This window comes from Salvelinus alpinus, chromosome 14 (genome assembly GCF_045679555.1).
Source record: "Salvelinus alpinus chromosome 14, SLU_Salpinus.1, whole genome shotgun sequence".
NCBI classification, from domain to species: Eukaryota; Metazoa; Chordata; class Actinopteri; order Salmoniformes; family Salmonidae; genus Salvelinus; species Salvelinus alpinus.
In genome coordinates this window covers 54657207-54674683 of record NC_092099.1, presented here as the reverse complement: position 1 = coordinate 54674683, position 17477 = coordinate 54657207, and the positions used below count along the sequence as shown (strand labels likewise).

The 17477-nt window shown below is 43.0% G+C and overlaps 1 protein-coding gene across 1 annotated transcript in view; it reads left to right on the top strand.

The window, feature by feature from the left end:
- slc49a4 (solute carrier family 49 member 4) overlaps nucleotides 1-15914 on the top strand; it is a 78906-nt gene extending 62992 nt beyond the window's left edge. Inside the window, exon 9 of the mRNA XM_071341864.1 lies at nucleotides 13693-15914. Coding sequence (XP_071197965.1) covers nucleotides 13693-13808 — 116 coding nt within the window. The 3' untranslated portion in view covers nucleotides 13809-15914. The remainder of the gene's footprint in view (nucleotides 1-13692) is intronic.
- The last annotated feature ends 1563 nt before the right edge of the window (nucleotides 15915-17477 follow it).

Here is a 17477-nt window from a genome sequence, read left to right as displayed (position 1 = left end):
CAGAACAGTGCCATGTGGACAGCCAGGTGGCGTCAGATAGAGATGTCTGTAGTGTAGGATCAGGAAACTGATACAGGTCTCATAAAGTATACATTTTCCCCCTTCTAGTCGGTGGTGGTGAATGATAGCCTGCTGGATGTGTACAGAGGGGTCTGTTTGTGTACTGGAGACTGAAGGCCCATGTGGTCAGAACTGAGAAGGGAACAGTGTTGGCAGCTTCCTCTCTCCCTCTGACACCCAGGAAGATTCAACTGAGATTAGAGAGCTTTGGCACAGCTTTAGCTTTTCAAATCTGACCTTGTTGCGGTCACAGACAGTAGTGTGGTTTGTTACCCATTGGTCTCGCTCGCTCTCTCTTCTGTTCTGTTCTGAGTGATTCTCAGAGGCTATACCCAGCAGAGGCTGGTCTGAGATCTGTAATTATGGCCCCAAACATCTTGAGTAGCACACTCTTGTGGTATTCCTGTGTGGACTGCACACTCTTAATTACTGCCAGCAGCTCAGCCCTTTATAAATAGAGCAGTTGGTGGTCCTCAGGGCTGAGTGTTAGGACCAATTCATATGATATTTACATGTCTCTAGGAATGTAGAGCCCATTGGTTTAGATACTAGTTGAGATACTAATAACTACAGCTAAACCCAGCTAGTTCCTGTTGATCAATCATTGTGGATGAACTGAGGAGAATATTCCACCACCACTAACAGTATGATGAAGCTCCAATATTTTCTCTCCTACCTGTAATTCATCTTTCATTCATTTCAGCTTATGACCGTAATTGATGTGACAGATATGTTGGTGTGGAATTAAAGCTGAATTCCATATAAATCTTAGCCTTTTCAAAATCCTCCCCTCTCACTCTTATATTTAAAATTGGCTACCTCAGCCTCAAAGATGTTCATTTATTTTTTGGCTACGTTTTTTAAAAGAAGTTATACATTTGTAAATGTATTAAATGTCTATTTTAATATCACCTTAGTGGGTCCCAACAGTCTTCTATCCCAGCAGAGTATTTTGTCCAAAATGGCACCCTATTCCCTATGTAGTGCACTACTTTTGACCAGAGCCACTATATAGGAAATAGGGCACCATTTGGGAAGCAGGCGTGCCTAATCCCCAAGGTCACTTAACCACTGAGTCTGTCTGAAAACATGAATGGAGACAACACTGGCTATATGAATACTGCTACAGTTGTTGGTACTTTAGATTTCATCTGCTTGTTGTTTATGTGATTTAGCTATGGAGTGGTGGGTGGAATAGAAAGCAGGGAGCCGTATTGTTGAGCGTAGTATCAAAGACTCCTCGTCTATTTGGAGTAGTTAGGGGTTGTGTGGGGTAGGCGGCAATATCGGTTGCGTTTGTTGTCAAGACTTTCAACATGGGAAATGAAATAATTGCCACTTCTGTTTTCTTCAAACTTTTTTTTTGTAAACTTTGCCAAATGTGTCTGAAGTACAAAACTATGAGATTAATAATATGTTCTTAGCCAAATACATTGAAACTCAGTTTTTCACAATTCCTGACATTTAATCCTAGTAAAAATTCCCTGTCCTAGGTCAGTTAGGATCACCACTTTATTTTAAGAATGTGAAATGTCAGAATAACTGTAGAGAGAATGATTTATTTCAGCTTTTATTTCTTTCGTCACATTTCCAGTGGGTCAGAAGTTTACATACACTCAATTAGTATTTGGTAGCATTGCCTTTAAATTGTTTAACTTGGGTCAAACGTTTCGGGTAGCCTTCCACAGGCTTCCCACAATAAGTTGGGTGAATTTTGTCCCATTCCTCCTGACAGAGCTGGTGTAACTGAGTCAGGTGTATAGGCCTCCTCGCTTTTTCAGTTCTGCCCACACATTTTCTATAGGATTGAGGTCAGGGCTTTGTGATGGCCACTCCAATACCTTGACTTTGTTGTCCTTAAGCCATTTTGTCACAACTTTGGAAGTATGCTTGGTGTCATTGTCCATTTGGAAGACCCATTTGCGACCAAGCTTTAACTTCCTGATTGATGTTTTGAGATGTTGCTTCAATATATCCACGTCATTTCCCTCCCTCATGATGCCATCTATTTTGTGAAGTGCACCAGTCCCTCCTGCAGCAAAGTAGCCCCATAACATGATGCTGCCGCCAACCCCGTGCTTCACGGTTGGGATGGTGTTCTTCGGCTTGCAAGCGTCCCCCTTTTTCCTCCAAACATAACGATGGTCATTATGGCCAAACAGTTCTATTTTTGTTTCATCAGACCAGAGGACATTTCTCCAAAAAGTACGATCTTTGTCCCCATGTGCAGTTGCAAACCGTAGTCTGGCTTTTTTATGGCGGTTTTGGAGCAGTGGCTTCATCCTTGCTGAGCGGCCTTTCAGGTTTTGTCGATATAGAACTCGTTTTACTGTGTATATAGACACTTTTGTACATGTTTCCTCCAGCATCTTCACAAGGTCCTTTGCTGTTGTTCTGGGATTGATTTGCACTTTTCGCACCAAAATACATGAATCTCTAGGAGCCTGAATGCGTCACCTTCCTGAGCGGTATGACGGCTGCGGGATCCCATGGTGTTTATACCTGCGTACTATTGTTTGTACAGATGAACCTGGTACCTTCAGGTGTTTGGAAATTGCTCCCAAGGATGGACCAGACTTGTGAAGGTCTACCATTTTTTTCTGAGGTCTTGGCTGATTTCTTTTGATTTTCCCATGATGTCAAGCAAAGAGGCACTGAGTTTGAAGGTAGGCCTTGAAATACATCCACAGGTACACCTCCAATTGACTCAAATTATGTCAATTAGCCTATCAGAAGCTTCTAAAGCCATGACATAATTTTCTGGAATTTTCCAAGCTGTTTGAAGGCACAGTCAACTTAGTGTATGTACATTTCTGACCCACTGGAATTGTGATACAGTGAATTATAAGTGAAATAATCTGGCTGTAAACAATTGTTGGAACAATGACTTGTGTCATGCACAAAGTAGATATCCTAACCGACTTGCCAAAACTATAGTTTGTTAACAAGAAATTTGTGGAGTGGTTGAAAAAACAGTTTTAATGACTCCAACCTGTGCATGTAAACTTCCAACGTCAACTGTATCTGGAATCTGTAACCTTTTGTGAATGTTATGGAGGCGTCGGAGACCATAGCTCCGTGTAGAGCCATGTTGATCCATAACAATTATTTGGTTTTGCAGTTGCTCTTTTATTTCTGAGATGTTTTTGAATGATTGTGGTGGGAACAGTTGATACTATAATCAAACACCTCCTATTTGAAATACACACAGTCATATTAAATGACAAAACAGTCTCAATGTCTTCCCACCTAGTCTGAATATTCTGACAGTAATAGAAAGTAATTATTCTCATTTTGTTTCATTGAACGTTTAATGATTTCATTTCGATTAGTTAAGTCATATTTATATCGGACAAATGTCAGCCAGCTTCATTCCCCTTTCCTCTTAAAAAAAAAACAACTGAGGAAAGTGAGAATGGGAGGAATAAATCAGTCTGAAACGTGACGTCCATTTTAAACGCACCAGCATCATTGGCCACAATTAGGAATAATTGCGGCAGCAATACGTGATTTCTGCTCGCGACTCAGCCTCTGTGTGAGTTTGCGTGTGTGTGCGCGTGGGTAAATCTGTGGCGGCCTTGAAATTTTGTCAGCTATTGTCATGCAAATACATGCTTGTCTCACGATAATTGACTGTTAATTAACATTAACACGTTTAGCATCTCCATGCCTCCACACATACAAGCTGCATACAAGCGCTGATGCAAGCCTTTGGAATGTCTACATTTAAAAAAGTTAAATAAATCCAATAAATATACACCATCACAAGAAATCCATTAAATACACACCATCACAATAAATCCATTTAATGTACACCATCACAATAAATCCATTTAATATACACCATCACAATAAATCAATTTAATACACACCATCACAATAAATCCATTTAATATACACCATCACAATAAATCCATTTAATGTACACCATCACAATAAATCCATTTAATACACACCATCACAATAATCCATTTAATATACACCATCACAATAAATCCACACATCACAATAAATCCATTTAATACACGCCATCACAATAAATCCATTTAATGTACACCATCACAATAAATCCATTTAATACACACCATCACAATACATCCATGTAATGTACACCATCACAATAAACCCATTTAATACACACCATCACAATAATCCATTTAATATACACCATCACAATAAATCCACACATCACAATAAATCCATTTAATACACGCCATCACAATAAATCCATTTAATGTACACCATCACAATAAATCCATTTAATACACACCATCACAATACATCCATGTAATGTACACCATCACAATAAACCCATTTAATACACACCATCACAATAATCCATTTAATGTACACCATCACAATAAATCCACACATCACAATAAATCCATTTAATATACACCATCACAATAAATCCATTTAATACACACCATCACAATAAATCCATTTAATACACACCATCACAATAAATCCATTTAATACACACCATCACAATAAATCCATTTAATACACACCATCACAATAAATCCATTTAATGTACACCATCACAATAAATCCATTTAATACACACCATCACAATAAATCCATGTAATATACACCATCACAATAAATCCATTTAATATACACCATCACAATAAATCCATTTAATATACACCATCACAATAAACCCATTTAATACACACCATCACAAATCCATTTAATACACACCATCACAATAAATCCATTTAATATACACCATCACAATAAATCAATTTAATACACACCATCACAATAAATCCATGTAATATACACCATCACAATAAATCCATTTAATACACACCATCACAATAAATCCATTTAGTGTACACCATCACAATAAATCCATTTAATGTACACCATCACAATAAATCCATTTAATATACACCATCACAATACATCCATTTAATATACACCATCACAATACATCCATTTAATACACACCATCACAATAAATCCATTTAATGTACACCATCACAATAAATCCATTTAATGTACACCATCACAATAAATCCATTTAATACACACCATCACAATAAATCCATGTAATACACACCATCACAATAAACCCATTTTATATACACCATCACAATAAATACATTTAATGTACACCATCACAATAAATACATTTAATGTACACCATCACAATAAATCCATTTAATATACACCATCACAATACATCCATTTAATATACACCATCACAATACATCCATTTAATACACACCATCACAATAAATCCATTTAATGTACACCATCACAATAAATCCATTTAATGTACACCATCACAATAAATCCATTTAATACACACCATCACAATAAATCCATGTAATACACACCATCACAATAAACCCATTTTATATACACCATCACAATAAATACATTTAATGTACACCATCACAATAAATACATTTAATGTACACCATCACAATAAATACATGATTTATTTTAGGCAGGTCTAAAGAAACATTATGATATGAAGAAACATGTATTTCAGAAGAACAGAATATGAGTTGTCCTACTGTATGTTATCTGGCTATGCGCCATGCCATCGGCTGTAGGCTTGTTCATTTAGCAGACAACATATGCTTATAAGTCCCAAGCCATTATTTTATATTATATGATTTTATAGTAAGAAGAATATAATTGAACTTACTGAATACAATAGAAAGGATATTTTTCCCATTCCAGAGCGAGTGCACATGCATATGAAGTGGCTATGTTGAGCGTAAAAGTGATCATTTGAAACAGGTCCTATACGCTAGATTTAGAGTTATTTGGAGATTTTAGTTGTGAATGATACAAACCTTAGAATGTCTTAGAAATCAAAACATACAGTACGTTTGGACACACCTACTCATTCAAGGGTTTTTCTGATTTTTTAAAACTATTTTCTACATTGTAGAATAATAGGGAAGACAGCAAAACTATGAAATAACCCATATGGCATCATGTAGTAACCAAAAAAGTGTTAAACAAATCAAAATATATTCAAAGTATTCACCCTTTGCCTTGATGACAGCTTTGCACACTCTTGGCATTCTCTAAATACATAAATAAAGAAAAACCCTGGAATGAGTAGGTGTGTCCAAACTTTTGACTGGTGCTGTACATGGGCTGTACTAGGGGCTATTGATTTGAGAAAGTCACACAAAAGACTTGCACTCCTTTCCTCAGACTACACAGATGTTCTCTCATCAAGCCATAATATTTTCACCCATCAGACTATTCTCAATTTAATTTGTCATTACTAATAATTATCGAATGAGCAGAAATAGGGGCAGGAACATGTTATCCGTATGCACTGGAATAGTGAATAGAGGCCATTTCCCCACCGTTTGTTTTTCAATCATGCCGGGTAGGCTACTCCTGTTTTATAGCGGAGCTTGTGCTTAATATGAGCAGCTGAGAAATAAATATAGTAGCAGCTGGGATCCTCTTTTCAGTGACAACCATCAAAACTCTGCTTTCAGACAGGACATGTCTGGGCTTATAAGGATACGTATTTCAACTCTATGCATCAACCACTGTTGAGCATGCAGCCTCTCGCTGCGCGACAGGTGATATTCCGCCCACCCAACCTCTGTATGCCATGGGCTCTCCAACCCTGTTCCTGCAGCTACCCAGTGGTTCATTTGGGAAACCAAGTGAAATCTGTTCTGGAATGTCAATCGTAACTTGTTATCACAACAAAACATATTTAATGAAACTGTTGACAGCCCCTCTCTCTGCGCGCTCAAGAAAGGAATGAAGGAGAGAGAGGAGGAGCTGGCAATGCATTGTGGTGAGATATTCTGTAGCTAAAGGTAATGTGGCAGCCTATTCATTAAATAATATCAAAATCCCTGTTACTAGGCTATTCAAAATCAAACACAGTGGGGCTCCCGAGTGGCGCAGCGGTCTAAGGCACTGCATCACAGTGCTAGAGGCCTCACTAAGGACCCGGGTTCGATCCCAGGTCTGTGTCACAGCCGGCCGCGACCGGGAGACCCATGAGGCATTGCACAATTGGCCCAGCGTCGTCCAGGTTAGGGGAGGGTTTGGCCGGCCAGGATGTCCTTGTCCCATTGTGCTCTAGCAACTCCTTGTGGCGGACTGGGCGCATGCACGCTGACTTCAGTTGGCAGCTGCCAGCTGCCATCCTGGCCAGCCAAACCCTCCCCTAACCTGGACGACGCCTCATGGGTCTCCCGGTCGCGGGCTGCTGCGACACAGCCTGAACCCGACACATTGGTGCGGCTGGCTTCCAGTTTAATTTGTAGCACAGACATGTATGTACCAAAGACATTTTGAATCAGTTATTTTTAGTAATATTTATTTTGCCATGCGGTGTCAAATCCACCATTCTTGGTGGCTTCTTACACACGGGAAACTGTTGAACATGAAAAACCCAGCAGTTCTTGACACAATCAAACTGGTGCGCCTGGCACCTACTACCATACCCCATTCCAAATCTTTTGTCTTGCCCATGCTCTGGCACACATACACAATCCATGTCTCAAGGCTTAAGCATCCTTCTTTAACCTGCCTCCTCCCCTTCATCTAAACTGATTTGAAGTAGATTTAACAGGTGACATCAATAAGGGATCATAGACTGACCAGGTGAATTCAGGTGAAAGCTATGTCATGGAAAGAGCAGGTGTTCCTAATGTTTTGTACCCTCCGTGTAGAGCCAGAGGAAGAAGTGAAAATATCATTTAAATTGTCCTTTTTAACTGAGCACTGAGCTACTGGAGCTAAGATAGCCTGTGAGGAATTGCATAACAGCACAATCATTGTTTTAATTCTATTATTTTATTCGGGCTTGGGCTGATAAATATGCCTATGTGCCTTTTCCACTCAATTCGTCAGGAGCTGGGACTCTACAAGGTGTCGAAAGAGTTCCACAGGGATGCTGGCCCACAGGGATGCTGGCCCACAGGGATGCTGGCCCAAGTGGACTCCAATGTTGTGTCAATAAGCTCTAATATGCATATGTGGTTTTGAAAGAATCATCACCTTAGAAAGTGTAATGTTTGAAACAACACCCACAATGACCATGTTTTCCACTCAGTTTCAACCTGTTTTCTTTCTTCACATTGATAGATGACAGTGTGGTGAGTTTTTAAAGCATGATACTGTTTTGATGATAAGTGTTTGATGCGATTTTTGATTTTGTTTGCATTGATTTCAGAGTGGTTAGAGGGACAATAGAGCACTGACTACGAGGCCATTAGGACCTGATGGAGGGACAATAGAGCCCTGAGTACCAGGCCATTAGGACCTGATGGAGGGACAATAGAGCCCTGAGTACCAGGCCATTAGGACCTGATGGAGGGACAATAGAGCCCTGAGTACCAGGCCATTAGGACCTGATGGAGGGACAATAGAGTCCTGAGTACCAGGCCATTAGGACCTGATGGAGGGACAATAGAGCCCTGAGTACCAGGCCATTAGGACCTGATGGAGGGACAATAGAGCCCTGAGTACCAGGCCATTAGGACCTGATGGAGGGACAATAGAGCCCTGAGTACCAGGCCATTAGCGACCAGACTGTCATTAGTGAGTTGGGTTCCACCAACACATGTCCAGAATACATAAAAGGAGATTACCGTGACTCAACAGTCATGGAATTTTACTGTGGTCGTGACTCATGACAGCCGCTGTGGCAGTAATACGTTCACCACAACATGCATAGGGTGAGGTGTCAGAGCTAAATAGCCGCCTGTGTCTGGCCTTGACGCGCCCCCCCATTCCCCCGTGTCCCTGCTTTGTGTGCCAGCCTGTGGGTGTCTGCAGCTGTTTATGTTATTCCACTCCCTCCCGCTGATGAGGGCTATTTCACAGCTTTTAGACCCTCACTTCTGAAATCGACAGAGACAGACAGAAGGAGAAGAGAACACCTTCCTAATATTGAGTTGCAACCCCCCCACCCCTTTTGCCCTCAGAACGACCTCAATTCGTCAGGAGCTGGGACTCTACAAGGTGTTGAAAGCGTTCCACAGGGATGCTGGCCCAAGTTGACTCCAATGCTTCCCATAGTTGTGTCAAATTGTCTGGATGCCCTTTGGGTGGTGGACCATTCTTGATACACACGGGAAACTGTTGAGCGTGAAAAACCCAGCAGTTCTTGACACAATCAAACTGGTGCTCCTGGCACCTACTACCATACCCCGTTCAAAATCTTTTGTCTTGCCCATTCACCCTCTGGCACACATACACAATCCATGTCTCAAGGCTTAAGCATCCTTCTTTAACCTGCCTCCTCCCCTTCATCTACACTGATTTGAAGTAGATTTAACAGGTGACATCAATAAGGAATCATAGACTGACCAGGTGAATTCAGGTGAAAGCTATGTCATTTACATTTACATTTAAGTCATTTAGCAGACGCTCTTATCCAGAGCGACTTACAAATTGGTGCATTCACCTTATGATATCCAGTGGAACAACCACTTTACAATAGTGCATCTAACTCTTTTAAGGGGGGGGGGGGTTAGAAGGATTACTTTATCCTATCCTAGGTATTCCTTAAAGAGGTGGGGTTTCAGGTGTTTCCGGAAGGTGGTGATTGACTCCGCTGACCTGGCGTCGTGAGGGAGTTTGTTCCACCATTGGGGTGCCAGAGCAGCGAACAGTTTTGAGTGGGCTGAGCGGGAACTGTACTTCCTCAGAGGTAGGGAGGCGAGCAGGCCAGAGGTGGATGAACGCAGTGCCCTTGTTTGGGTCCACTGACCTCTGGACCCACAGATGTTCTCTCTCTCTCTGTTCACTGAGCTCTGGACCCACAGATGTAATCTCTCTGTCCACTGAGCTCTGGACCCACAGATGTTCTCTCTCTCTGTCCACTGAGCTCTGGGCCCACAGATGTTCTCTCTCTCTATCCACTGAGCTCTGGACCCACAGATGTTCTCTCTCTGTCCACTGAGCTCTGGACCCACAGATGTTCTCTCTCTGTCCACTGAGCTCTGGACCCACAGATGTTCTCTCTCTGTCCACTGAGCTCTGGACCCATAAATGTTCTCTCTCTCTCTGTCCACTGAGCTCTGGACCCACAGATGTTCTCTCTCTCTCTGTCCACTGAGCTCTGGACCCACAGATGTTCTCTCTCTCTCTGTCCACTGAGCTCTGGACCCACAGATGTTCTCTCTCTGTCCACTGAGCTCTGGACCCACAGATGTTCTCTCTCTGTCTGTCCACTGAGCTCTGGACCCACAGATGTTCTCTCTCTCTCTGTCCACTGAGCTCTGGACCCACAGATGTTCTCTCTCTCTCTGTCCACTGAGCTCTGGACCCACAGATGTTCTCTCTCTGTCCACTGAGCTCTGGACCCACAGATGTTCTCTCTCTGTCCACTGAGCTCTGAACCCACAGATGTTCTCTCTCTGTCCACTGAGCTCTGGACCCACAGATGTTCTCTCTCTCTCTGTCCACTGAGCTCTGGACCCACAGATGTTCTCTCTCTCTCTGTCCACTGAGCTCTGGACCCACAGATGTTCTCTCTCTGTCCACTGAGCTCTGGACCCACAGATGTTCTCTCTCTCTCTGTCCACTGAGCTCTGGACCCACAGATGTTCTCTCTCTGTCCACTGAGCTCTGGACCCACAGATGTTCTCTCTCTGTCCACTGAGCTCTGGACCCACAGATGTTCTCTCTCTCTCTGTCCACTGAGCTCTGGACCCACAGATGTTCTCTCTCTCTCTGTCCACTGAGCTCTGGACCCACAGATGTTCTCTCTCTCTGTCCACTGAGCTCTGGACTCACAGATGTTCTCTCTCTGTCCGCTAAGCTCTGGACCCACAGATGTTCTCTCTCTGTCCACTGAGCTCTGGACCCACAGATGTTCTCTCTCTCTATCCACTGAGCTGTGGACCCACAGGTGTTCTCTCTCTCTGTCCAGTGAGCTCTGGACTCACAGATGTTCTCTCTCTGTCCACTGAGCTCTGGACTCACAGATGTGTTCTCTCTCTGTCCACTGAGCTCTGGACTCACAGATGTGTTCTCTCTCTGTCCACTGAGCTCTGGACCCACAGATGTTCTCTCTCTGTCCACTGAGCTCTGGACCCACAGATGTTCTCTCTCTCTCTGTCCACTGAGCTCTGGACCCACATATGTTCTCTCTCTCTGTCCACTGAGCTCTGGACCCACAGATGTTCTCTCTCTCTGTCCACTGAGCTCTGGACCCACAGATGTAATCTCTCTCTGTCCACTGAGCTCTGGACCCACAGATGTTCTCTCTCTCTGTCCACTGAGCTCTGGACCCACAGATGTTCTCTCTCTCTGTCCACTGAGCTCTGGACCCACAGATGTAATCTCTCTCTGTCCACTGAGCTCTGGACCCACAGATGTTCTCTCTCTCTGTCCACTGAGCTCTGGACCCACAAATGTTCTCTCTCTCTATCCACTGAGCTCTGGACCCACAGATGTTCTCTCTCTGTCCACTGAGCTCTGGACCCACAGATGTTCTCTCTCTGTCCACTGAGCTCTGGACCCACAGATGTTCTCTCTCTGTCCACTGAGCTCTGGACCCACAGATATTCTCTCTCTCTCTGTCCACTGAGCTCTGGACCCACAGATGTTCTCTCTCTCTCTCTGTCCACTGAGCTCTGGACCCACATATGTAATCTCTCTCTGTCCACTGAGCTCTGGACTCACAGATGATCTCTCTCTGTCCGCTAAGCTCTGGACCCACAGATGTTCTCTCTCTGTCCGCTGACCTCTGGACCCACAGATGTTCTCTCTCTCTATCCACTGAGCTCTGGACTCACAGATGTGTTCTCTCTCTATCCACTGACCTCTGGACCCACAGATGTTCTCTCTCTCTGTCCACTGAGCTCTGGACTCACAGATGTGTTCTCTCTCTATCCACTGAGCTCTGGACCCACAGATGTTCTCTCTCTCTGTCCACTGAGCTCTGGACTCACAGATGTTCTCTCTCTGTCCACTGAGCTCTGCTCACAGATGTTCTCTCTCTGTCCACTGAGCTCTGGACTCACAGAGGTTCTCTCTCTCTGTCCACTGAGCTCTGGACTCACAGATGTTCTCTCTCTCTGTCCACTGAGCTCTGGACTCACAGATGTTCTCTCTCTGTCCACTGAGCTCTGGACTCACAGATGTTCTCTCTCTTTGCTTTAGGAAGAGGTTCCAATGTTATTTTCCCCTGTAGTGGAGACACAATAAATGAAAGAATAAGCAAGAAAAATGTTCTTCCCCTTATCCCAAGGAGGAGACTCTTCCTCTCAAACTCAGCCCTATGTCCCCTCCCCTTCTGGTTCTCTGAATGTTCTCTGGGTACCCCTGTAGGTGTAGGCAGCCACCATATGTGAAAGAATAAGCCAGAAAATTACAGCTTTGTTTATCCTGTGTGTGATTCACCCATGTCTCCTTCACCTTATCCTGGTGGCGTGCTGGATCCTTCCTGGCTGATTCACTCAGAGATTTGGTGGAGGGCCAAATCATAGAATTTACCCAAACAGGCCAAACAGCTGACCTAGCCTGATTCTCACTTTTTACCCATTGATTGAGCCGCTCACTTCAGGGGCAATTGATCAACTGCATTATTGGACTGGCCTTCTGAAATTGAAATGCTCTGCAGGGGGAATTAAGATGCATGCTCTGTTTAGTCGGGGCGGCAGGTAGCCTGGTAGTTAGAGCGTTGGGCCAGTAACCGAAAGGTTGCTGGATCGAATCCCCGAGCTGACAAGGTAAAAACCTGTCGTTTTGCTCCTGAACCCCCCAGTAGGCCGTCATTGTAAATAAGAATTTGTTCTTAACTGACTTGCCTAGTTAAATAAAGGTTTGATAAAAATAAACATTTAGTCCCCAGGGGTCAGTGTGTTTTGATCTCATTTCTCTATATTTAGTACTGCTGGTTCCTGCTGGTCCTTTATCAGGGCTCAGATAGCTGCTGGAGACCTTTCATCTTCTCCCTTATCAGGCTGTGTGGTTCCCCTCTTAGTGATGGGGATGCTGGGCACCCCAATCACTCTCTTTCTGTCTGTCTCTCTTTCTCTTTCTCTCTCACCCACACCTCTACATCATGTTAGAGGGCATGCCTAGTATTGTGCAGCTAACTATATCTGAGCGGGAGACCTATCGATTGTTTTCCTGGGGCAGTAACAGGAAGTAATGTGCGAGACGAGATGTATGCACTCTCCACCTGGCCTTCCATAACCTCTTCATTACAGGTCTGCTGAGCTCTACGCTAGGGCCACCTGAGCTTGAACAGGAAAAAGGGGAAAAATAAACTCTTTGAGGTTCAAGTTTAGGTCAATGCTGAAGAGGAAAATGTGCTATTACTTACATAACTTACATTATTTAGATGCATGAAACAAAGTTCAGCTAATTCCTAAATCATTCACACTCTAGGTTATATTGTGTGATTAGGGCTTGTTTTGAGGTGATAGACTATTGTATGTCATCGGTTTCTGACATCAGTTTATACACAGTTACGAGGTCAATTCTTGAACTAAGTGATTGGTTATTCTTGACATCTGTTATAAAGTCAATTTTGATGTTGATGAATAGTAGTGTACCGATGATGACTTGCCTGCAGTGTGTAGAGAGATACAGATGAGTGACCTTCAACAAATATTTACCAACAAATAATGTTCCTTTTCCCCCCTCTTCTCCCCGTCTCCTCAGATTTGTCGTGGCTGAACTGGTGTCTGACGGGCTCTTGTGCCTTCAGCCTGGTCCTCATCCTCTTCTTCAGGGAATCCTACGACCGCCTCTACCTCGACGTCTTCGTCTCAGTCTGACAGACAACACACAAAAAAACTGAACCAAGAGGAAAACAAGGACTGGAACAGTGTTAAACACATTGCACAAAGAAGAGAAGAAAAATAAGCGATATAGGAAGTCCAACCTAGCCCTCCTTTTGACCTTTTATTAATTATAACTAACTGTAGTTGTAAATGTGTTATATGACGGTGGTCGGTGAGGCATTGTGATTTCCATGTAGCCAATGAGAAGAGCTGAAGAGCCAAGGGCCTCAGACAGTTAGTCATTAATGTTAACTGTAAGGGACTGTTTGTCCTGCTGGCCTGGTCCTCAGATGCAGCATCGTCTTTTTCTTTTTCGTAGTGTAAAGTTCAAATTACAGTTGAACTGTTGTTTTTTTTTACCCGGTCATGGCATGATGAGGGACTGTTGTTGTTTACAGAAGTAATGTCTAAAGAGGCACTCTGTGGCAGGTGACCTGTGACCTGGCTGTTCTCTGGTTTTAATCAGGAAGGAGAGGCCTGATTGGCTGAGGAGCTCTAGCAGCCAATCAACAAGCCCCACCGTGCCCGTCTATTCTAACAAGGGACCGCATAGCGTTTTAGTGTCACTCATAACTGCTGGTTATGAATGGCAGGGGGGAAACTGTCAAACTGAGCTGTTCTGCAAATGACCTGTGTACCTGTCGTTTAATAGTGACATATGATCTCCCTTTTTAAACCCCACCCTCTCTCTCAAGGAATATTATGCAAGACTGATAATGACAAACCCTTCCTCCCCTCCTGCATTTATATATATATTTTTTAAATCTCCCCATTGAATTGATTGGTCCCTGCCAGTGTCGTGGGCTGTGATTGAATGAGCCCCATTGAGTGTTTCTCTCGGCATGCAAAGTCAGAACTCTCTCTGTGTATTTCGAGGCTCTGCTGTGCAGGTTTCATGGTGTAATGAGACGATCCGTTTTCATTAGCAGTTGATAATGAGGAAGTAGGAAGTAGCAGTTTCCCCATTGTGACCTTTCAGCTTTGTTAAAGAAACTAACTACAGGAGTCAGCCATTTTGTTTCCTAGTTGGTTATTATGCAGACATTTTAGAAGTTGTTCTCAAATGTTATTTTCTTAGTTTTTAGTTTGTTATAATATGTGGGAGATTTTTTCCAATTTCAACTAGGCAATGCATTTTTAATATATTCCTCAGTAGACATGTCTGTTATTATTCCAGATATTTATTTATTGAGGGATCAGAACACTAACACAGTTGATAACAGTAACAGAGACAAATACAGAGACTCTATAATGAAATATGAGAATACTACTTTCTGTTGCCCAGCTGAGACGTGGCTGATTCTGTATGGAAATGTGGTAATGGAGCCACAACATAACCAGGAAGCTGGTCTACATGTAATGCACAACGTTCACCAGCAGGGAGCGCTGTGCTGGGGACACTGACAGAATAGGGAGTGGTTCTGTTAGCAGCTCTTTCCCTGGCATGCATGGAGTTGGTGGTGATGCTTCCCACCAAAGACAAAACAGACGCTTAACAGGCGCTCAGAAAACTGACATCCAACAGAAAAGACAGGAACAACAAGGAACAAACTCTGCACAGAGTGTAGAGTGACAGGTCTAGCACACCCCCTGACCTTGTCACCTAATCACTCATCCGCAAGGTGCGACTGGGAACTGACAACCTCTGTACAAGGGGTTGTCAGTTCCCAGTCACTCAGCTGTACGGCAGAGAAACTGTCTGTGGAAAAAGTTTTCTGTTTTCTTTGGGGTATAATGTATGTCCTAAAATGCTTGCCTTTCCTTCACTCCTTGTTTTACATTTGTACACTCTGTGTAGAGAAGGGTTATTTTTATCGTTACCATAGTGATAGAACACTTTGTTTTATCTCTATGCTCTACCTTCAATACCTTGTGACATGTTGCCTTAATTACCTGTGATCTGTGCATTCTGTCCCCACCCACACTGTGTCAATGATTTAGTCTATATGTGTACAGTAGTGAAACACACGTTTCCATTACACTGCTAATCATGAGTTCCTGGGTTGGGGGTATAGATGTTCTTATCCTTGTTCTGTGAAACCAAAAACTAATGTATGTGAGATTTTAAGCACCTTATTAAAAATACATTTTGAAAATATATATCCACTCTTCTCCTCCCCTTAATTTTCAGTTTCACAATTAACTGTAGTAATATTTCTCAATTCTGTAGTTATGGAGGAACATAAGTTCTTCTGGTTGCTCTGGCAGGGCTGTAACGTTCTCACACAGATCCCTGTATCTACTGTGTGTAAAGCACAGCCCAGTGCTCTGAGGACATTTCACTTTTCCTAACAGAAAATGTTAGCTCCCATTTCCAGTTAATGAAACAAATCAACATTTCCTCAGTGTTGTAAAGTCCATAAAGACCCCTATACCCCCTAGAACAGTGTTTCCCATGTCCAGTACCTCAGGAAATGTTTTTGTTGTGGCCCGGACAAGCACAAGTCTCATGGTTTGGATAAGCATTTGTTTGGGTGTGCCTTAGCCGGGATCAGAACACGGCATGCACAACGTTCATGACCCAGGGTATGAACTGGAATGTAATAGTACTCCAACATTCGTCCTCACACTGTCCTCTATGGCAGAGTTTCCCAAACCTGGTCCTTGGCCCCCCAGGTGCACGTTTTGTTTTTTGCCCTAGCACTACACAGCTGATTCAAAGCTTGATGAGGAGTTGGTTATTTGAATCAGCTGTATAGTGCTAAGGCAAAAACCAAAACGTGCACCGTTGGGGGTGGAGGATAGAGAGTTTGGGAAACCCTGCTCTATGTCAGTCATACGCACAAGTATTTCGTTTTCAGGGTAGTTGGATTGCAGTTCATTGCAGCAGTGCAGAGAGAAGAATTGTCTTGTACTGTAGTGTAGTGTAGTTAGCTTAGAAGCAGTGCACTTAAAGGCTCTATTCAATCCGCATTGCAGAAGTTCATGTACATTTAAAGACAATGTTCCCGCTTTAGCGGAGACTGCATTCACGGTAAACGCTGCATATGTCGGCTCAATCGGAAATGACCTTTACATTTCTATCACAGAATCTGTAACGCTTCATCTTGACAGATTGAATAGAGCCCTAACTCTTCTTACTTCTAAGTGGAAAGTTGATAAAAATAGAGCCACCATGTTTTCTTGTCAGAGAGATAGGCAATGATACATACACTTTCAATTGTTCAGGATAACAAAACAACAATTGGCCTGTTTAACTGCTTTCAAAAGCAGTCAACAATTTTTTCCACTTGTTATGAATCCAGCCTTCGCCACCACAGATAGACTTGTCTTTGACACACACATTTGTCTTTGTCATTGACGGCAGGTCTCTTGGGAGCAGAGCAGCCTGTTGGAAACAATAGTTTTCATTTTTTAGACAAGCAATTTGGTGATTTTCTGTTTGGCTTTGTTCTCTCGGTCTGTCTTTTGTTTCTGCCATTGTTGTTCCGCTGTCTGTCGTAGACTATGAGACTGAACGGATGCTGGTAGAAAATAGGCCTCCCTGTCTTTCCAGGTGACATTTTTATCTATTCCATTCCAACTGCCACTCTTCACATCTCCATGCTGGGTTCCATTTAAATTGGTTGTTTTTTCCCAGGTTTTATGAAGAAGACCGCTTTGCTTCCCTCCATTCTTGGCAGGCAGGCAGTTCTCCTGTGCCTCAGTCTTCTTGGGACTTCC